We start from the raw sequence: 22,967 nt of genomic DNA on the forward strand, positions 1-22,967 counted from the left end.
TCCGCCGCGTTGCCCGCAGCCTACTCTGCCGCGCTGCTCGCAGCCTGCTCTGCCTCCACTTGGCATCGTCCCGTACTCCGCGGGCGGCGGCTGATCCCCTGCTCGTTGGGGCTCCGCGCCCCGTCTCTCTCCCTTCAGCCGCCCCGCTACCTCGGCGTGGCCGCCATTTGTTTCTCCCGTCCGGCGTGCCCCGCCCCCGCCGTTCCGCCGCAGCTGGATAAATGCCCGGCTGACGACCCGCGCCGGCGCTGCCGGCACATGGGGTTTCCTCGGCTCCTCCAGCCCTGCGGGAGGTAAGCAGACCCCTTGGCCGCCGCGGGGGTCTCCCAGTGCCCCCACTCCCCTGGGACACCTACAATATGGCTATCCAAACCAAAGCAAATCTTTTTAAAATTTGCTCATCACTGACATGTCTAGAGGAAAAAAGGCATGCAGATCTCAATAGACAGTAATTATCCTTTAAAATGCATAACAGTATTTGTTGTAATTACATGCCATGCCACAGGAAATTACATTTTCTGAGTAATAACATGGGAAGTATGCCAGTGGGGCAGACAGCAAGTGGGTGCTAAGTTACCAGATATTGAGACAGACTAGTAAGAGGTACTAGTTGTGGTGGCAGAGTAGGGGGTGCTACTTTGTAGAGCCACCTGTCTCTCTGTGCCAGGCCCAAAAACCTCACTTAGGGAGTCTCCCATGGGGTTCCTACAGTTGCTTCTCCCACTTCCTGGAGAACACCTGCAAGCCTGGGGTAACGCTACCACTACTTGGGCACTGGTTTCTCTTAGGGCTCTGTGCAGCCTAGGGTGCACAGAACCTGCAAGCCTTGTGGGGTGCTTTACCCACTGTTAATATTTCTGGGTACATCTTTCAGGCTGAAGCATCCCAGGATAACCTCAGGTAGGAATGAGGCCCTGCGGGGCCCCTAAAAATTTAGAAAATTAATATTTATCTGCCCCCGACTGCCTGTCATGTGGTCCTTGATGGCTTGCCAAAACTCAAGCGTCCCTCCACCCGAAATAATTGCCCACCCCAGCCTAGACATAAATCCTAACTCCTGGCTAGTTTCCAAGTTTTTACTTACAGGAATTCATCAAGGCTGCGGCCTGGAAGCACTTTGCTTGTGGCTTTTCAAAATGTCCACTGGAGGAAGAGAGAGTTTACCTGCTCCCCTCACGAATTTATCCAGCCAGGTCACCTGGCTGACTAGCCTGAACCAAAAAGAAAGCGACAGGGAGAGAGGGGTCCAGCTGGAATGACCCAAGGGAGGGGCAGGGAGAGGGGGATTTTGTCACACTAGTAACTAGCATCAAATGCAATGCTTTTGATAGCATATTAGATTGAGTGGAGTTTACAGGTGGGATTTTTGGAAATCCTTTGCGTTTGTTGAACTCTGTGTCCATGGGAATACGTGATGAAACTTTTATTGATATCAGTAACAGCAGAGTCCAGTCAACTTTTTTGAAAGTCTCACCTTGAATTTATTAACCTACGTGTCTGTAAATTTAGCACTGGCAAAAAGTGGTGGGTCAACAGCCCTAGAACCTGATGATACAGATGGAGGTAGAGCAAAGTTAATTGGATCATGCATTTTCTTTGTACTATGTATATGCCTCAGTACTGGCCCCTAATACCAGGTGAGAGAGCAGGTTGGTCTGAAAGCTCTGAATCCACTGTCAGGAGTGTCAAAGCTAAATTGTGTTAATTGCCATTCAAACTGTGTGTGTAAATGACTGTCCTAATGACTGTGAATCAAAGCCCAGGACAATCAAACCCAGGATAAACCTATCTTTTTTCTTTACCCTCTCTTGTGGCTTGTGCAAAACAAAGCTCCGTGTCTTATAGTGTTCTGGGTGAGCGTACTTTCCAATAAATCATCTTGAGGTACAATTTGTACTTCAAAAAGAAACAAGTTATAAAACGACTAAAAATGTGTGTAGAAAGCAAAACCTCAATGCAGGTAGTCACTACTGCTCCCAAGGCAGCTAACTGTAATGAGCTTGATTGCAGGGATCCTGGTTTTCTCTGATTTTAAAAAAAAAATCCCCAATTTTTGGTTTAAAAATATAACACAAACTGCACATTTTTTTGTGATTAAAATGAAACACCACTATATATACATCTCTATATTAGTGGTATTTCATTTTAATCATGGAAAAATGTGGATTTCGGGTTACTTTTTTTTAATCCAAAAATTGGGAATTTTTTTTAATTGGAGAAAACCATGATCCCTATTGATCAGCGAGGCTAAGGCAAGTGTACAAGGTGAGGAACTGAACCTAACTGTGTAACAAATCTACATCTGGTTGCTGATATCTTAGATTTAAAGATTACATCACGGTGAAGAAATGCTTTAAAGACGTCTAATTTTTTATTGAAGCTTTGTTATGTGATCACGTTGAAAAGAATTACTTTTTACCCTTTTGTGTCTGTTAAGACATAAGTTTAGTTGGCAGAGGATGAAACACAAAGAAGACTGGAAAGAAAGGTGACTCAGAACAGAAAAGTAGACACCTTTTTTAGATAATGGTAGACGTGTTGGAAGCTGAAGAATATCTGTTTATCTGCTGTCAGGGTGCTGCCTATAAAGAATCAAAGAGCTCGCTTTTTACAACTCAAGGTTAGATTGTTTCATATAAACAGATGGTTGTTGGAAGGACACCTGTTATTGCCAGGCTGGCCTGTGCAAACATCTTTGGTAAACTTACTTGGTTTCTGTGGACTTAGGTTTCAGAATGAGGAAGAATAGTGAATGAAACAAGGAAGCTATAGATTTGTCTAGTAGCACACTTGTGTGGCACAATTGACAAGGCTCCTGAGGTTTTGAATTGGTTTTCTTTGGTTCCCACTTAGTACTCAGATTATCTATATAATGGCCACTATTGGGGATTTACATATTTGTAATAAATAGGCAAAGCATTTTCATAGAGGGAGTTGTAAAATGCTGAAAGCTCTGTATCTTGGATTACCTGGGAACTGTGATTATTAGTATTGCCTCTAGTACATAAACTGGATTATTCTGTTGCTGTTATGAAATTAACTTGAAACATCAAAGTGCTCCAAGTATTGACATATCTCTCTATCAAATCTTTGAAAAGATTTAGGACATTTAATAATTTCAGTTTACATGTCCTGATTCAGGACATGTGCTTAATAATAAACTTTCTGCCTAAACAACTTGCATGTGAAATAAAGTAATAATTTACTTAGAACAGTGTGTTTGTGAGTTAATTTATTGCAAGCTGATTTTCTTGCCCTCTCCTTCAAGGAAAGAGACTAATGCTTTTCCTTAAAAGATTTGGTACAACTTTTGTTAGCTGAACCTTGGACATAAAAATGCAGGTAGATTCTGCAGCAGGGGCAGGCAAAATATGGCCCTCAGGCTGAATCCTGCCCACAAGCCGATTTTCATCCAGCCTATAGACACCCACCATTTAAGTGTACCCTGCCCAGCCTATGTGCCTTGATCCCACCCTCCTTTTCAGGAGAGCCCTAACCCTGGCCAGCATGCACAGCTTCCAGGCGGGGCCGCTACTGCTACTGCTGCAGCCCTAGGGGACCTGCTCAGCTTCCCTGGCCTCCAGTGGCTCTTCCTCATGTCCCTGCTGCAGCCCTTGCTCTGGAAAGCATGTAGGGAAGCTGCAGCAGGGCAGGAGCATGGGGCAGGAGCGTGGAGGCCAGGGTTCATGGCCAGTGGGGCGGTGGGAGCATGGAGCTCGGGTGGGCAGGGTGTGGGTGTGTGAGGGGGGGTGTGGGGACCCCCCATGACTACCTGCATGGTGCACAGCCTCTGCTGCCAGTGGCAGCAGCAGCATGTGGCGGGCCCTTGGGGTGCTCATGGCCCAAGCAGGTGCAGCTGACCAGTGGCACGTGGTTCCAGCTAGTTCCAGGAACTGCATGTGGCAGGAAGGAGTGGAGCCAGGCTGGCTCACTTATATCATGCGGGGCTCACTTGCAGCTCCTGGGATTTGCGCACCACCTGAGGGAAGCCCCACATAATGCAGCTGGCTGCATTCCCTGCTCCCTGCCACCACGTACAGCTCCTGGGACTCTGCCAGAAGTGGTGGGTAGCCCCTTTCCCCGATTCCTGGCAGAGTCCCGTGAGCTGCACATGGCAGCAGGGAATGGGGCCAGACCACTAGCTCCATTGCACGGGGCTTCCTTCTCGTGTCCCACAAGTCCCAGGGGTTACATGTGAGCCCCATGTGATAGTTGGGCCAGCCTGACTCCACTCCACAATGCTGTGTTCAGCTCCTGGAACTGGCTGGAGATTCATGCTGCTGGGTGGCTGCACCTGCACGGTCCACAAGCACCCTAAGGGCCTGCTGTCTGCTGCTGTTGCCATGGGCAGCAGGGCTGTGCGCCATGGGAAGTCATGTGGGGAGAGGCATATAGGGGGGGATCTCCACCTGCCGCACAACCCTCCCACATATACATATACCCACACCCCCAACATACCCCACACACCCTCAACCACATCCCACACACTTCCCCCACACAGTATACAAGAGTAATATTTTATTTTGAGCTATTGTCCAATCACCTCTATATATACTACACAAACCCATGTAAAGTAGGACAAAATTTTGTTTTGAACTAAAATTAAAATATAATATAGTAGATGTTTGACTTTTAGTATATGATTTTGGGGGGAGTTGGCTCCAAGATGGCACCCCCCCCCACACACACACCCTGGAGTATTTCCTGGGGCAAGGGGAGGGACTTCGTGACAAAGGTCAGGGGTTAGGGGCAGTACTTCTGGTCCCAAGATGGCAACTAGGGATGGGGCACCTGTCAAGGGGTGGGGCTAGCCTTGCAGCCCTCGATGGCTCACCAAAACTTATTAAATGGCCTTCGAGCCAAAATAATTGCCCACCCCTGTTCCGTAGGATTCTTTATTAAAATTTTGCAAAATTGGCATTTAGTTGATGGGTCACAGGAAAGGTAGGACCCCATCTTTAGGGATCTTCTGAGTTTTTGGGAAAGATAACATGAAATATGCTTGCTCCTTCCTTCTTTCCTTGCTTCCTTGCTTGTTTTCTTCCTTCCCTCTTTTTATTTTTATTAAGATCTTTAACTGTGATAAGGGTGGAAATATCACTGTGTGCTGATAATGATCTGGTAGGTCCCATCACCATGATCCTTCCATGGAATAATTCACACAAAAGCAAATGTTACAAGTCCCAGAGAAAAAGGTAAAGACAGTTAAAAAAATGAATTTAGGTAACAAAAACAAAAATGAATAAAAAAACAAAAAAGGAGCTAGATCAGAGAATGTTTACTTTATTTCAGGAAAGATTTCTTCACATGTGCTTTAATGTAATCAGTGCTAAAATATGAAACTATATAAAGCAATGTAAACACTAAGTTGTTGATGTTTTGCTGTTGTTTGCCTCATGTGAGCACAATCTTGCATCATTTGAAAGAATGAACACAATCACTTTCTGCAGCAAGAAGAATCACGGAAGTTGTAATCCTTTTCATTTTATTCCATTAATTTTGCTTGTGGATACAGCTGTACCAGCACAATGCAATGTTTGAGTTAAGAAGTCTGTTAAATCCTGGCACTAATGATAGTTTTCATACTGATGAATTTAATTGATAGATTTTCAAAGTGATGCTGTGTTGGTTGTATCAATGTGATGCTTAAACTAGGCTTTCAGCTGACCCTCAAAAGGAAATAGTTTCAAAAGGAAGTATTTACATTTGCCAAGATCCAGATAAGGGCATGGTGTGAGACAACCCAGGGCTTTGTGGACAAGATGTAAAATGCAGCCCTTTTGAATGGGCAGTGCAGTTACCCAAAAAGCCTGAAAATAAAATGTGCAAGTCTCTTATGATGTGATGAAAATCTTGTTTTATATTCTGTCTTGAATTATCTAGAATTTTAGACATGTTCTTTCTCATTAAAAGAATTTGGAATGTGTCCATCCTACCTTTTTCTTAAAGTTTAAGATAGCCAATTTAACCCACAGAAAAGGTTCACTGAAATTAGGTTCAGCTTCTTTGTTGGGTTCTCTACAAAGAATTTTGTTCATTTAATAAACATTTTATAGTTCCTCATTACCATTTTGTTAATTTAATAAACATGTTATAGTTCTTCATTACTGCAATATTATTTTGCTGTGATGGGATATATGATGATGCACCGTGGAATATTAAGTGCAATAACAATCAGGTTATGTTTCTGTGATGAGATAGTGAAGACTGTAGTTCTGCTTCTATACTGTCTCCAATTCCTGGGTAGATGAGGCCAGATCCTCAGCTAGTGTAAGGCTAAAAACAGACATTGGATTTCTCCCTGGACAAAGCCTTTTATTCTGGGATCCTACAGACATACAAGCCCGTTGTCCTACTTTAAGCATGTGTATAGTATCCAAGATAACACTTTTCCCCAGGGCAGTAAAGGCTAATTAAAGTTAATTGCTATTAAAGCTGCATGCCTAAATGACTGTCCCATGTCTGTTTTGCTGTGAGTCAAATCCTGGGACAGTCAGACCAGGGATAAATCCAGCATCTATTCTTACTCCCATTGATCATTGCTTCAGTGAGCTCTGCCAGTTTCTTCTAGGTGAAGTGGCCCTAGTTTTAACTTGATATAGTTAATATGATCTGTCATAACCCAAAGGTATGATTTTGTGTGCGCTTCGGCACTAGAATTATACCCGCTAAATTGCAGCTTCGTTGCACGGTGAAGTTTTCTGCTGCAGAGGAGAACCCCGGTGCAAGGAAGAGTTTCCCGCCTATTTGCAGCTTCCTTTGCAGAGTGCATTGCTCAAGTTGCAAGAGAAATGCACAGTGCAAAGGAGTTCCCGCCACCCGCATGCAAATTTGTGTCCCGCTATTGGCTAGTTCTAAATTATTCCCACATGGCGGCTAACGATTGGCCTGTTAGCCGTATAAGAGGCTTGAGCGGTTTCCGCCCAAGCCGAAGAGGACTCCACATCCATCTTGTGGGGACTCTGGGTACACGGCAGGGTAATAGAGACCCTGTGTGAGATTCAGAGGAGTTTGGCGACCTGATCCATCGCCCACCTCTTCCCGTCTTCGAGCGATAATTTTATAAGACGTATCTACGAAGTTTCTATTTCGGTGGCGCGCTTGTCCAGGGCATCGGAAAAAAATATCACTAGGAGGAGGAGGGTGGTGAAGCACTGGAGCAAAGTTATCTGGAGAGTGGTGGAATCTCCATCCTTGGAGGTTTTTAAGGCCTGGCTCGACAAAGCCCTGGCTAGTTGAGGATGGTCCTGCTTTGAGCAGGGGGTTGGACTAGATGACCTCCCGAGGTCTCTTCCAACCCTTGTTTCCTGTGATTCTGTGAACTTGTCTTCCATGCCTTGGTAATGATAAATATTTGTTGTTTGCATTGTGGTAGCCCCGAGGGCCCCAATCATCAATCGGGGGCCCAAATATGAGGGGTATGATACAAACACAGAATAAAAATGCCAGTCACTGCCCGGTTGTTGTGACAATTTAAATAACGCAAGTAGGTTTCATTAATTAATCTAGGACAGTGACTCTTAACCAGGGTGCTGGGATACCTTTGGATGTTACCAGATCATTTGAAGGGTGAACCAAAGTTTGAGGAAATTAAAACCAAGGGACTTAAAAAAGAACAGAGGTCAACACTGGGCTCTTATAAAAAATCTAGCCCTTGTGAGATAATGAACGTGGTAGTTGGATTTGTTTATAGTAAAATTCTTATATTGCAGCAGAAACAAGAATTTGTAACAAATGATACATTTCACTGGCTTGTTCTCTATTACACAACTGCTAAATTCAGACACACAAGGTTTGTTTGGTAATAGCTTTAATTGTCCAAACTATGGAGGTAGGAGAGGTGTTAGACAAGTTTTCAGGCTTTTTTTGTGCCTGGAACCTTGTCTAATGTCTCTCCCAACTGTATAGCTGGTCCAGTAGAAGATATTACTGAATAACCAAGGGTTCTCCCATATTTCACATCAGTGCTGAATGTGGATAACTTGACATATCTGTGAGCCATATATTATGTATTTAGAAAATAGTAAGTTTCCAATAAAGCTTTATACTTTTAAAAATATTTTAACTGTTTCACTGTGAGGTCATTACTGTATATAAGATATGATGGGGGACTGAGTTTGAATAAAGCCTACAAACTTTAGGTTTCCAGCATGTGGCAGGATTAGTATCTCTTGTAGGTGCAGAGACCATATTTTCTTCATTTAAAGGTTTTCTCTGTCTTGATCAGTTCAATAACTAATTCATTCAAAAGCAAGAAACTGATTGGGAGCTGAAAAATTAGTAAAATTATATTTCCCTTACAGTCCATAAAATAAAAAATAGGTACAAGGAGAAGAGCTCTCTAGTTCTTGAATCTTGAAGAACATGATCAGAAAAAGTTCACTCAGTTTGTTCATCAGTGATAATACTACCTTTTGACTGAGAAATCAGTTTTAAATAAAAAACATAATTAGATAAACTCTCTTTTTCCAATGCATCTAATTTAAATTTAATCTAACTTAATCTATGTAAAGTAGTGATTTAATAAATTTTGAAGTGATGTTCTTGTGCATTTCATTGGAATACCAACTTGAGAGACACAGCGAGTGAAAATTAGTCATCATATAATAAAATGTGTTACATCATTCATCCTCCTCTAACATAATAAACGAAGTAACAAGAATCTGTGTAAATGTATGTTGAGATACATGAATGGTTGAAAAAATCTGCATAGTTATAGAGAACGGGTGCTCAACCCTTGGCCTGTGAGCCATATCCAGCCTGCTATGTCCTGTTATCTGGCCTGCGGGGTTCCTCAAAGATCTGGAAATGTGGTGATAGGGGAGTGGCGATGCATTAGTTGCTGCTTCCCTTCTACCAAATGTATGAATCTGAAGGGAGCCCTGCAGCACAGGTAATATGGCCCTGTGTGCCAGATAGCACCAATGTGCTGTCAGATCCAGGTGGTGCAGGTTTCGGTTGGTTTTGTGGCTGGATTGGAGCAGCCTGGGGTCTGGCTGGCATGCGGCTCCATGTACTGACCTCATGCAGGCTCCAGCCTGCGGACTGACCCTTCACCACTCATCTGGCTTGCAGAGCCAAAAGGTTGGGCACCATGCTTATATGGAGCATGTTTCTGATTAGCAAAAAGAAGTACCAAGCTTAGTGTAAAGACTGTACTTATAGTTACCAACTACCAAGCATCAACCTTTGCTTAAGAGATTAACTACAAATACAAAACACGATTTAAAATTAGATGATTGTTTACATCAAAATTTCCCATTTGCTTATTTCAATCATTATTGAAATCATTATTTAAATTTCTTTGATTTTGAAATCAATCCTCCATCTAGCACAGACCCCCTCTACCCATATATAACTCTGACAAATCAGTGGGGTTCTGTTTTGATATGGAGCTCCACACTTGTGCATTTGGGCAGAGGGATCAGACTTGGTATCTGATATATACATAAAACAGAAAAAATATAGTTACTGGAGACTGGGGCTTTCACACAATAAGTGCAAATAACATAACATACAGATAGTTGGTCAAACATTTTGGGGATTATCAAAGAAAAACTTCTTGGGCAAAGTAAATGTTGGGGGGGGAGTAAAGTGTGGGAACAAGAGTGAGGGAACTTCTAGGTGTAGGAGATGACTTGGAAAAAAAGCACATAAACGACAATGGGAAAAGAACATAAAAAGCAGTCAAATAGGGGGCAATAGGTTAAATGAGAACAGAGATGTGGGGTAGCATCCTGTTGTGCAGAGCTGTGATGGTGGGGATGACATGCATGAATTCCATGTGGGGAATCCAGGAGAAATCAGTTAAAGGGATCCAGAGTGTGGAGGAACCTGTGTGGACTTGCAGGAGAACAATGGGACCTTTATTGAAGTGTTTTGAATGGACTAGGTTGTAGAGACAGGAAGACCAGAGAAGAGACTGTAGTGTTGCAACGCAGACAGAAGTTATATTTGTTGCACGATTGGCACCCTGAAAGCACTCTACAGCTGTGCCATGACACACATGGATGGCTTCAGAGTGCTTTAAAAGTGGCCAATTGTGCGACAAATTAAGCCTCGTCAAATGAGGGATCGGATAATGCATTCCACTTTGGAGCACCTTAGGAAACTTGTATTCTCTAGGATTAATTTGTGGCATGATTGGGACTGTCTGCAGGAAGGGAGGGGGAAGGAAGGAGGGGGAGCAAGCTGCTGGTTGGGGTTTGCCTAGCCTGAGCTGGAGTGGGGCGGGTGGATTGGAGCACCCCCACCTTGTGGCCTCTCCTCGCCCAGCCTCCTCCTCCAGCCGAGGCTGGGCAAACCCCAGCTTGCAGCTTGTTCCCCTTTCCCACTCCTGCCTTGCTGCAGACAGCACTGGAGCGGGAGGGGAGGACTGGGGGAAAAGGGCAGTTCCTCCATTGCAGGCAGGCTCGATTTCCACGCCCTGCCCCCACAACCCTCTGACCTAACAGGTTAACTTCTGTTGGGGAGGTGGGGTGCTCTAACTCATGGCATTTTATGTTGAGTGCCATGAGTCAGAGAGGGGGCCTGCATGTCTGTCAGTACCCTTGGTCTCCATTGCGGGGTAGGGGGAGAGGGAATGACACATTCTTTATTTAGCTGGATTCTACCACGGTTTTTAACTCGCATGTAAACTACAAACTGCCTTGTTTTCACTGGGATTTTATAGAACACACTGTTTTTCATACTGGAGACAAGTTCAGAGTGCACAATGACTAATGGATAAACAAGGCTTCAGAAATAGGAGGAAAATATGTGATTTAGATAAATGAATTTGAGGAAGAACTGCTAAGATTTAGTAAGCCTGGTTGAAGGCAGGGGAGAATTGTGAGGAGTCAAAAGAACGCTGATTAAAACTACCGCAGTGCTAGGACTAATAATTAAAAAATCCGACAAAGACAAGGTAAGTAGGAGAGATCGTGATAGGCAATAATAACCTGTAGTCTTGATTAGGACCAGGCATCTTAATACTGCTCTGATGCAGTGTAAATAAAAGCAGCAGGAAAAAGGAAGATTAGAAGACCAGTTCGTATAATGTATTGCTTGTGTGGGTGTGGGACATCCAGGAAGAGATGTTTGTTATTGCAATTCAGGGGAGTCAGTGAACAGCTTTGTCCTAATTTTGGAAAACCACAGAAAAGCAGTAACTGGATAGTGTAGCTATAAGGGAAAGAACTGTACAGAACTTATAGGAGTTGTATTTGCAGCCAGGAATCGGATAAGATCTCAGTGACAGGAGCAGGCTCTTTTTTTTCAGGACCAAGAGTTCTATAGAGTACGAAGTAGGTAATGTACTGAATGCTTTCACAAACAAAAATATTTAAACCGCTGAAACTCCCTTCCAGCTGGCTAGACAAAAGGTCACATTGATTATACAATAGGTTGGCTTTTCTTGCCTGATGACATTTTCAGATGGGTTTCTGAGCACTCATCCAGATGATGTCCAAACAAATCTCCACAGATTCATCCTCTCTGTCATCAAAGCACAAAAAAGAATGTCTGTCTCAAAAAAACTGCAAAGTACAGGTTGCCATTATGCCCCATCCCAACTTGAATATGACAGAAGAGAGAGCTTTTTTTCCATCAGTCTTTTTTTGCAGAATCAAAACAGAATAATGAAAACTTGAAAGAACTACCATAAAGGAACATATTCAGTGAGATGCATACAATTGCTGTTAATATAAGTTGCATACTTAAGCTGAGTTCTGTTCTGAAAAATAGCATTGTGCAGATCTGTGTTTGTTGTAACTTCAGCTCAAATGTATTGTATTTAGAAGAAATATCATATTACTAGCCCAAGGAATGCATGTGAAACATCATTTCAGGGGGCAAGTGACTATCATACAGGTGTAATTGAGGACATAATTTAGTCTCCAGAATCTCTATTCCATATGACAGTCCATGAAAAGGAAAGAACCCAGCTTTGTTCTCAGATCCTGGGGTGAGATCACAGAACTGGAATTTAAACAAACAAACAAAAATGTGCTGCAAAATGAGCTGTTTGGATCAGGAAATGATTAAGAAACGTTAGTGTGAAATCCCGTTAAGCCATGGCTGAAACCAGACCTGAAACATAAAAACCAGATTGAAGCTGTAGAGTAGGGGAAGAAATTAAGAGTTTTTATTTGATATTTTTTTAAGAGTTAAAGAAAATAAAGATGTTGTATGAAAGATCATCTTAAAATACAATTAAATTAAAAAAAATATATAAAGACTGAAAATAATACCCTGTGTGAATGACCATAGCATACAGCTTACCCAGTATGTGTAACTATCACCTTTGCAAGCTTTTTTGTTACTTTTAGGTTGGGAATAGAAATGGAATACCTAGGGTTTTTATCTCTTCATGGCAGTGCCCTTCTCCCATGACCACAATGTCACACAGTTGTATGCTTTCCTTTTGGCCCCATTGCTTCTTCCCTCTTGAATGTTCAGTGGTCCGGCTTCAACTGAATGTGTGAAAGAGGCTCTTGCTATTGCTTTTGCTGGTGGCCTGGTTGTTAGGATGCTTTACTGAGATGGTGTTCAGACCCATTCTGGCTGAGGAGGCCTAGTACTCGGGTCTCTCACTTTCTGGGCAAGTACCCTAAATGACTAGACAATGGGCTAGAACAGGGGAAGGCAAAATATGGCCCGTGGGCTACATCCAGCCTGCCAGCCAGTCTCATCCAGCATGTAGGTGGGTGCCTACCAGTTCACTGTATCTGGCCAAGCCCTGGGCTGCTGCTGCTGTACACACATAGGGCCTAACATTGCTCATTCCCACAGGGGCAGCTCACACTGCATTCCCACCCTCACCCAGGGGATGGCCCTGACCTGAGCCCTGCAGGTGGGGTGGCTGCAATGGGTGCAGGCAGGGGTGGTGGTGGCGGCAGGTGGGTGGAGAGAGGCGAAGGGGGGCGGCGGGTGGGAAGTTAGGAAGTGGCAGGGAAAAGGGAGCAGCAGCAGATGGGGGTAAGAGTGGTGGTGGTGGCAGCAGGCAGGTGGGGGGTGGGGAGCAATGGCAACGGTGATGGCAGGCAGGAGCAACTCAGCAGCTGGACAGGAGCACGAGTTCTGCACTGGTGTCCTGGGGCCAGTAAGGACCCAGGACAGGGCAGCAGGAGCACAGAGCCTGGGCTGGCAGGGGCACAGGGTCTGTCTGGCTTTCATCATGTGAGGCTTGCATGCAGTTCCTGGGTTCTCCGCCTAAGCCATGCGCCTCTGGGAGGAGCCCTGAGTGATGGAGCTGGCAGCCCAGCCCCTCTCACTGTTATGCACAGATCATGACTTCATTTTGAGCTATTATACAATCACCTCGCTCTCTATCTATATCTATATGATACAAACAAACACAAATCAGGACAAAAATATTTTTGAAATAAAATTAAAATATGCTTTTGTAGATGTTTGATTTTTAGTATATAACCTGTTTTTTTTCTGGTTCCAAGATGACAAACCCCTTTCCCAAAATGAGTGCTTCTGGGGGAAAGGGGAGGGACTTCCAGTGCCAAAGGTCAGAGGTTAGGGGGTGTGACTTGCAGTCCCAAAATGGCAACCAGGGGGCAGGGTACCTGTCAAGGGACAGAGCTACCCATGCGCCACTCGACAGCTCAGCAAAACTCATTAAGCGGCCCTCCAGCCGAAATAATTGCCCACCCCTGGGCTAAAAGATGGAGGGGGGTTTCCTCCACTTCTTTTGTGCATGTAGACATCGCCTTCAAAATAAGTTTGTTCTTCATATGATATAGATCTGTGAAGGATCTCCAAAACTGATGGTGACATCCTATATCATATCCTTTTCTTTGATGCTCATTATCATTGTGAGACTTTTAATAGTTTAGCTTCAGTAGTTGAATACAACTTATAATAAAGTGAATCATTAAAATATATGACGTTAGGGAGACAGCAGTGATCTAATATTAAGGGACTGGATTAGGAACAAGCGGGACTAGATTTTGTTCCTAACTTAGCCCTTCATTGGGTGCATGACCATGGATAAGTCACTTCCTGCCTGTTTCCTCTGTTACTCTTTGTGTTTTCTATTTACACTTTAAGCTATTGGAAGTATGGGGCAACTCTTACTGGGTTTGGGTGCATGACAGGGTCCTGATCTCAGCTGTAGCTTTTGTGTTATGGTGATACAAATTATTATAATATTACATAAATAACAGTAGCCATAGAAAAACTTACAGCCTTAAAATATCCAGCAAGAAACGTGTGAAGTTATCTGGTGTTTGAGATGTTATTTATAATGGGTCTAACATCTTTACTGCTAGATCCAGTGGTTTGATTGGTCTTTGCACTGCAAATTTTGATATCTAGGTATTTGTAACACAGTTAATATTCCTCTGTGGGTATGCTGTTATGAATAAGTATATGAAATCTTATAATATTACTTTTAAATAATTTTTACTTCCAAAGATACCAGAAATAAAAACAAAATTTTGGTTCAGTCTTATTTGGTCATCAAAGAAGCTGTTTAAAGATGTAAATCTGGTAAGACCATCAATTAGATTTCTTGTAAAGGGGCTATGTTTTTCATATGGAATTATTCACGATGTGTAGAGATTCATGTATAACTAAATTACATAGCTTATAAATGTCAGTGTAACTCTACTGAAGTTTCTGGTGCTGCAAAGAAGGTGAATGTGGTGTTGCCTTTAAAGGGACAGCAATGAGTTAAAAATTACACTTCCATTTTAATTTCACTTTATATATGCTTGTTAGATGAAACCCATTCAGATTATTGTAAATGAAGGAAGTTTTTGAGGAAATAGAATATTTCTTTTTCATATTTTGGTTTGTTGACTTTCCACTTTGGATCCCATCTTCCAAAGCTATAAATCCATTTAGCTTCATAGGCTTCAGTGCCGGCTGAAACTCTTGACACCATGTTTACTCATTTTTCAATGTTGGTGCTTATTTGTTCCTTCTGTCTCAGGCACTGTTGCAAGGATGAGTAGGGATGCTTTAGGGAAAGCTCACTTAAGATGTGCCCTGTGCACCAATTGTCTAAGCCACCTCACATTATTATGGCCACTTATAAGTGATGAGTTGTTATATGTGGATAGGAGGCAGTTTACCAGGAATACTTGAACTATACCTCCTATTCACTTGGTAGTGAAGACAAGCACCTGACTTTGTAATCAGAAGTTTCTTTTCTGATACCCTGCACAAAGCTTTGGAGCACTAGGAGTCAGAGCTTGAAGGATGTATGGGAGAGCTGAGAATTTCCACTTAGCTCCCCTGAGTTGTGCATGGAAGCAAAGGTTTATCAAAATCTTGGAGCTTCTTTTTCCTCTGAACCTCTAAGTATGTTTGGTTTGAATCTGTGCTTCGTTATTAGTGCTCTGGTAATGCCTAGAACAGTGATTCTCAACCAGGGTGTTGGAGGACCCTGGGCTGCCATGAGATCTTTTGAAGGGTGTTGCGGGAAGCATGAGGAGATGCACAAGGTGTGAGGAGATAAGAAAATATGGTCAGACTCAGACTCTTCCTGCCTAGCTGCTCCTCCTCCCCCACTGCTGCTCCCCTGCAAGGAGGTAAGCCCTGTAAGAAACTAATTTTTGAAGTAAGGTACCATTCAGTTCACACAATTTATGGAGGGGCGCCTTGTGTCTGACAAGAGGTGCTTTGAATCTAAGAAAGGTTTGAGAACCACTGGCCACTACCTTCTTCTCGTGTCCTTTTCATAAACTAGATGTTGTTCCAGAATTGTGCACAAGCAATGCCTCTTTCCATTGCTGCAGCAAGGTCCTCCTTCATACAGGTCTCACCGAGGAGTTGGCAAATGAGCAGGTGCTCCATAGTCTGCACATCACCACACTCAAATATATTCATGTCATGAAAGTAACCCCATTTGATAATGTTTATTTTTGATCTTCCAGTTTGCGTATGCAGGCAATTCAAGCATTGCCATGTTGACCAGTCTAGATCAGCCCCCTTGGGAAGGTCCTTTGAGGGTCCCAGGTCCATTTCAGAGCACCTGATTGTGTGTAATGTTTCCTTCCATAACCTCAGTTGCACCCTGTCAGCTGTCATGTCCAATGGTGCAACACTGGTCACAAAACTCTTTTGCGCTTTAAGCCGTTTAGTTACTTCTCTGTGACCATAGAGTGGATGCCTGGGGTTTTTCATCTGACATGATCTTTCTTTTTGGCTCTCTACCTTTCTCCTGATATCAGTAAGTACAAGCTATCCTTTGGTATTGGTTTTAGCCATTAGGTGTTATTTCATAACGGCTGTCATTTAGAACTGGGTCTAGTTTCTTGGCATGAACTGATCGTTCTCATACTGGACATACAAACTTTTCAGTGAAGCAACACGAGACAATAAGTGGTTCATAATGTAGCTGGGTTCATTCTGCACTTTGAGGTGACCAACTTTTGAAGTATGTTGTTGTGGGCACTGACTTTCCCTTTTGTCTTCTCCAAGGACACAGGGTTCAGGTGATTAGTCAGTGGGTTTCCATCCAAGGTGATGTTTGATTTCCACTTGGCTTCTCTATGGTGTAGGTCAAAAGCTGTGACCTGTATCTTGGTGGGATTGGTGTGAAGCTGGTTCTTATTGTAGTAATCTGAGAGGTTGCTCAGTACAAGTCAGTCTGTTCTCGAGAGTGGCAAACTCCTTTTCTTGCGACATGGTGCACACATAGATCATCAGCATATATGAAGCTCCTTGTATTACTCCGTGTGGGTTGGTCATTGGTATATATATTAAAAAGGATCTGTGTTAGCACGTTACTCTGTAGGACGCCGTTACATTGTTGTCTCCAGCAGCATCGTTTCTTACGCAGTTCTATGTAAAAATGTCTTCCAGTTGCTATAACGGCCGCAACAGAAGTGTTCACATCGTGGCCCCGGTCAGATTCCAGCAAATCTGCAAATTCTGCTAAATACCTTGTCTCATCGAACCAATCTCAGATAACTATGACCTCTTTGTGAATGCACTGTGCAAAACCTCCAAAAGGTATATAACTCAAGGATGCAGAACTAAGTATATACCAGGGCTTACTCCCATACTAGCAGCTCAATACAAAAAAAATCAGCAAATGTTTCAGAGACACTTTCTCAGAAAACACTATTTTGGCAAGGACAGCCCTAACTAGCAAGCTCCAAGAAGAAGTGCGACAGAAATGGAAAAAATTGATTGAAGGAATAGATATGACCCACACTAGCAGGAAAGTATGGTTGTCCATTTGCAAGCTGAGTCACTACCTAAAGAAAATACAGCTCACCAGCTTTTGCTTAATGGTAAAGCTTCAAACAAACAGCTCAAAATACAGATTAGATGGCAAACTGATCTGGAGAAAAATCATTTTAGCACACCATACAACAATGGATCAACTTGATGCCGGAATAAGTCAGCTGAAGAATGGCAAAGTAATTGGACTCAATGACATATACAAAGAACAGATCAAGCACTTTGATCCTGCAACCAAGTTATAGGTATTACACCTTTTTAATAATTGCTTATCAACCCTTAGAATACCCAAACTATGGCAATGAGCCCATGTAATACTCTGTTAAAGCCAGGGAAGGATGTGTGTGGCCCAGAGAACTTTAGACCAATGTTACTTCTGTGCCCTCTTTATTAGCTTTACAAAAACCTTATTCTCAGTTGCCTTTCATCTCGTATCAAACAACATCTAACACCAAAACAAGTTGGATTTAGACCAGGCAGGTCCTGCACTGGTCAAATACTAAACATCACCCAGCATATAGAATGTGGATTTGGGATGATAACAGCTTCAATGTTTGTAGTCCTCTCAGCAGCATATGACACAGTCAACCACTGAAACCTGTTTGCCAAAGTCAGTATGATGCACAGTTACCAACTAGTGCAGCTCATCTGATCTGTTTTGGAGAATAGAAGTTTTTACATAGAAATGTGAAAGAAACCACTGGCCTAGAATCTCCACTGTGCTATGTATTGTAGATATACTACTTAGACACTGTCCTGAAGTCTAAATAGACAAACCAGATGAAGTGTAGAAGACGGGTATTAGGGTAGTAATTCATAAAAAATTCCAATGTAACTTTTTTTCAATTGAAATTTGCCAGTTAGTTGAAATCAAAACATTGTGTTGATATAGTTTGGTTTTGACCAGGTACCAATTTCCATTGGAAACCTGCCTGATTTCCTGCCAGCTTGCCTGCCCAGCCCTTTGCATTCCACCTAAGACCATGGGCTGCTGGGGAGGCCAGCTTTCTGACCTCCCAGATCCTTGGCAGCCCACCTGGCAAGCTGAGAGGGAGCTGAAAGCCCTGATGCTTCTTGGCTCCTCCTCAGGCCACACTTCATTCCTATAGCACTGAAACAAAATGTGTAACTTCTGATCAATATTTTTTTTGTTTTTCTATTTCTGCTTTGTGGATAAGTTTGAGATGTTTTTGTTTTCCTTCTAAATCAGAACAAAGATTTTGAAGTCTCTTAATTTCCACAAAACAGAATTGCCATTCCCACCCTCACCTATTCCCATTTAACAGATGGGGAAATGAGTCCCACAAAAAAACAAAAATGATTTGTCCAAGTACCATATTCTCTTACATACAGTATGCCCCTCGCTTTTCCTCTCCCCCCAAATAAGATAGACACCTTGTGTTTGTTTTTTCTTCCTGCATTCTGCCTTTCAGAAATCTTTCATTGAAAATACTGGTAAGTACAGTATTTTCCCAGGGGACCCAGGGAAAACAAGCAGCTGCAGTAGGGGAAGAGCAAAACAGTGTGGCTGCTCTGTTAACCCACTCATTCATTCAGCATGTGCATAATCGCTGAGCCATGCGATAGCGTCCTCAGTGGCCACGTGCAGTGCCTGTAGTCTACCGCTGATCTTAGTGCGACATGGTGTGTGCTTTGCCACTAACTGTTAACCCATTAGCTGCAGGACACCGCAGGTGCTCCTGGCTGAGGCAGACTGCCCACCCTCTCTTCTCTTCTTCAGCTGAGCAAGGTGGGCAGCCAGCAGTGCCTGCAAAGTCAGCTGAGGGCCCAGTCTTAGCCGGCAGCATTTGCAGAGACAGCTCAGGGCCTACCCAGCTGCTTCAGGGGGGAGCTCTGCTTTGGCACTTGGAGCTCATCTCCACTTTGGAAATACAGAGGACCCAAGCCTGGGTGCCAAGGCAGAGGCTTCTGCTGAGTCAGCAGCAACTTTTAGCAGCATGAGGCTCTGCCTAGGGGAAGAGAAAATGTCCACAGCTGGCAGCTATGGAGCCCTGCATACTCACTGTGCTACCGCCTTGTGTAGCACGTGTTACTTTGTCTTTCCCCCTGCAGAGGCTCCTGATGCAAAAGCTATTGTTACTATATTTCCTTACTTAAAATGCACAACCCAATTTCCAGCAGATCTTTTTTTGGAAAAATGGTATGTGTTGTATGCGAGACAATATGGTATCACTCCTGAACCCATGTTCTTCCTTACCAGAATCACCCATATGAAATTTGGAGAGGAAGCAGAGAGTGCCTTACAGACTTCTACATAATAAAATGTAAACAAAACAAGTCAGGTTTGTTTCAGCTGTCCTTCATTCACTGTCTTAAGATAGCACTGATCATTTTAAGGTAGCACTATTTTCTGTCTGTTGAGTAAACCTGTAGAGCTCTGTCTGGTTAAGCTTGAAGAATTCAAGATCCTTTCTTGAACCTCTGGGCTAGGGACAGAAATTATACATAAACTGGTATAAGTGATCAGAAACCCGTTCAAATCTGTAACACAAAAAAAGTTCAGTACACGTAAACTGCTTTCAAAATAGCCAAAACCGGTTTAAGGTAAACGTGAATGGATGTTGTATCAGACTTAATTGATTTAGGTAAATCAGTTTATTGAACTTCTGTCCTAGATCCTGCAGTCTGCAAACTCTGACTGGAAGCCTCTTGAAAAGCAGACTTGCTCATGAGCTTCTTAGTACTTCTGTTTTTGGCCAGAACCCATAAGTGAAAAAATGTAACCTTCTCTGTTGTTCTGCTATGTTCAGATTAGCTCTAGAAATGGGCAAAGGTTTAGGGTGGATGAACTGCAAGCTTCCTGCTATATGTTAAAAGGAAAAGGAAAATACTGCTTTTACCCATCATCCTTTTGCAGCTCGTTCACTCTTTAGCCCTTTCAGTTGCCAGCTTTCCTTGGGTACAACAGAGGAAAGTTATTGCCTTTCCTAGCTCTTTCTAATACTGCCAGTAAAGGAAAGCAATACTTGCTTTCCCTCCCCTCCTTTTTTAACAGCTCTCTCAGAAATTTTTGGCTTGGCTACTACTTTCAGTCAGGTTTAATCTGCAGCTGCGCCACTGTAAACTTTTCGGTTTTAAAGCTATTCAGGGCACTATATTTTTTCACTTACATTTGTATCCCAATGAAAACTTCCAGTTTTTTTGTGGGATGGCACAGATTGTACATCCAATATGTGCAGTGTGCAACAAGTGGGTGAAGCTCCCAATTACATTTTAGCTACTGCAAGGTATTCACTTGGAGGGAAAAATGAGTGGGCTAATTAAATTCAAGTAAAACACCATTAAAAATTCTAATTTACCATGATATATGGCTAAGGAGGAGCTCTAAAGTTCAGCTGTCACCTAGTTCAGTTTGTGTACATACCTGAGTTACAATGACCTGTCAGCTTAACTATATTTACAGATTCACCCATCTGGTATAGTATTTATTGATTCATCATATGGTGTAGGTCTGTTTGTGCAGACATCTCATTTTTCCAGATAATGACTCACATTTTATTCTACTTTTCTGCAGTGGAACATGGAATTTCTTTATAATTGGATTCCTGTATTTTTCTTCAACATCAGAGTCAAAAGAGTTCATGTTTATTTTGTTAACTTCAAATAGAATTTTTTTCCCCTTTTACATTTATGGTAACTTGTTCTCTCTCCCTTGCCGGTGATTTTTGTCCTCTTCCTAATCACCCATATTAAATCTGTAATCTTTGTGAGTGGATTGTGGTGACATCTAACATTTGTTCTATTTGTACTTTAGGCTGAGGTCAAGAAAACAAACAAAGCAATCATTATGTTTTAGCATTCTTTTTTAATGAGCGCATTGAAATCCAGTCCGTTACAGGATCAGTCATAAAGGGGAGGAATAGAACTCCTAGTAGTACTGTCTTTTGAAACAGTGCACTTTATAGGAAATAATAGACTAAAAGGATATGTAAGGGCTTTGGTGGGAAATAAATGGCACTGTGTTGTTGATGGAAAAAAGATCTTGGCAGAACTGTTGTTGTGACTGTTCCTGTGGCTTAGAAAGGAATTTCCTACAGACTGGACTAACCATTAACAATGTCTCTACTTTTAGGAGTTCAAGACATTCAGTGGAGTCTTGCTAAGGAAGATGTCGTCTTTGACAACGGAAACCTGTTGTCCAGACAAAAGAGGAAGTTTCTTTAAGGTAAAAGGAAGATTTTATTTATTTCTATAACTAGAAAGATGCATTAGATTTGAAAAGTAAAGCAGCTGATAGCCTGCCTACTAGCTGTGGAGGGACTCTTCATGCTCTAACTAAAAAGCTGCTCTGAGAGAACTTGCCTTAGGATAACCTTCAAGTGTACTGTCTTCAGTACTTCAGCAGTTCAGGGGTTTTGTAAGTTAACAGACCAAAACAAACATCAAGCACGTGGCTTTATGTGAAACTGATATTGCAGATTATGATGAATAGCTTGTGATGTAAAATGAGACAGTTAAGTGCTTACCAATTTACAAATTTTATCAGAGGTATTCTTAAAGTCCTGTCATTTTCTTTGGGGGGGGGGGGTGAGTGTGTGTGTACACGCTGTATGGAATGGTGCATTCAGTGTAAAAGTAGATATGTGGTTTTCTCTGCAGCTGGTTGTGACAATATGAACACATTATACACAGTCACCACATTATTATAGTTTGTATAGTAGGATTATTGCAGTTAAAGTTACAAAACAGTTTTATGACTCTTCCTTTTCAAATCAAGAGTTTCCTTTGTTTATAGTTTTCTGGAAAAAAAATCTCTTTTTGAGTTTAAACTTGCCATGTTTAGTTTAATTTATTTTATGAAAACTTGTAGAAAATCTTTTCAATTGTTTCTGTTACCTGAGCACAAAAATGTTGTTTTTCCACTTTAAATAGGTATTTAAAACTATACCTTCTACACATGTGCATGTACGTGCGTGCACGCGTGTGTGCACACACACACATTTAGGCATGTATATATAAATGTTTTGGCATGAGAAATAAATATATAAATGTATAATTATAATCTATATATAAATTTTTAGGCATGAGACGCTAACCAGTAGGCAGTTTTGAAAATCCCAACTCCAAGTTAAAAGTAGTGAGTTATTGTGTTTATAAGAAAAGGTAATGCAAATAACTCAGAGTAGACCTGTCAATACTGTGTGATTTTTGCATTTAGATGCCAAAGTGTCATCTCCATTGCCCTCCGGGGAATGTGTTAAGGATTAAGTTACTGAGTTTTCTGACCTAGCTGTTCTCCTTTTTGGGTACAGCTGAACCTTGAAACTGATGTAATGTTAGGCTCTTTCCAGCCACAGTGTTGTGTTAAGACACTTTTTGTCTTGGGGGTGCTCTTTGGGGTGCAGTCTTTCTGCTCTCTGAAGGGCAGCTACATTATATCAGTTTCTGGTTTAGAATGAAGGGAGCGGGCACGCCTTGCTTCACTGTGGTGCTCCCTAGCATGGTGTGAAAGCAACATAGCCAGGACTGCTGCTTTCCCAGGGGTGCTGAATTCACTCGTGTGTTGCTAGGACTTCTGGGGGGACTGCAATGTGTTGTTAGGACTTGCTTGATACTTTGTGCTGCAGAGATCAAGCTTGCAGTTCTCCTTTAGTCAATCACAGGAGGAGTTTTTGGTCTTCTGGATAGATGGGGGAGAGTGTGGGAAGGCTTTGGAGGACAACTGGTATTTAATTGATGAGCCTGCACCTTCACTGCAAGAGGGATAGGTTTACCAGCCCAAATGAAAGCCTTACTTGCTTTTAGCCCATAATGTCAGA

General features: G+C 42.5%; 1 protein-coding gene across 4 annotated transcripts in view; it reads left to right on the plus strand.

Moving 5' to 3' along the window:
* The window catches only part of RIN2 (Ras and Rab interactor 2), a 163,712-nt gene that overhangs the window by 52,866 nt on the left and 87,879 nt on the right, over positions 1-22,967 (plus strand). For 3 of the 4 annotated variants that reach the window (XM_025201906.1, XM_025201899.1, XM_014519383.2), the window contains exon 2: positions 21,281-21,373. In XM_025201906.1, coding sequence (XP_025057691.1) covers positions 21,281-21,373 — 93 coding nt within the window. Of the gene's footprint in view, positions 1-10,888; positions 10,907-21,280; positions 21,374-22,967 lie in introns of those variants that run through there. The other variant, XM_025201912.1, reaches the window with a different exon arrangement.

The sequence above is a fragment of the Alligator sinensis genome, unplaced genomic scaffold, assembly GCF_000455745.1.
Source record: "Alligator sinensis unplaced genomic scaffold, ASM45574v1 scaffold140_1, whole genome shotgun sequence".
In the NCBI taxonomy this organism is placed as follows: Eukaryota; Metazoa; Chordata; order Crocodylia; family Alligatoridae; genus Alligator; species Alligator sinensis.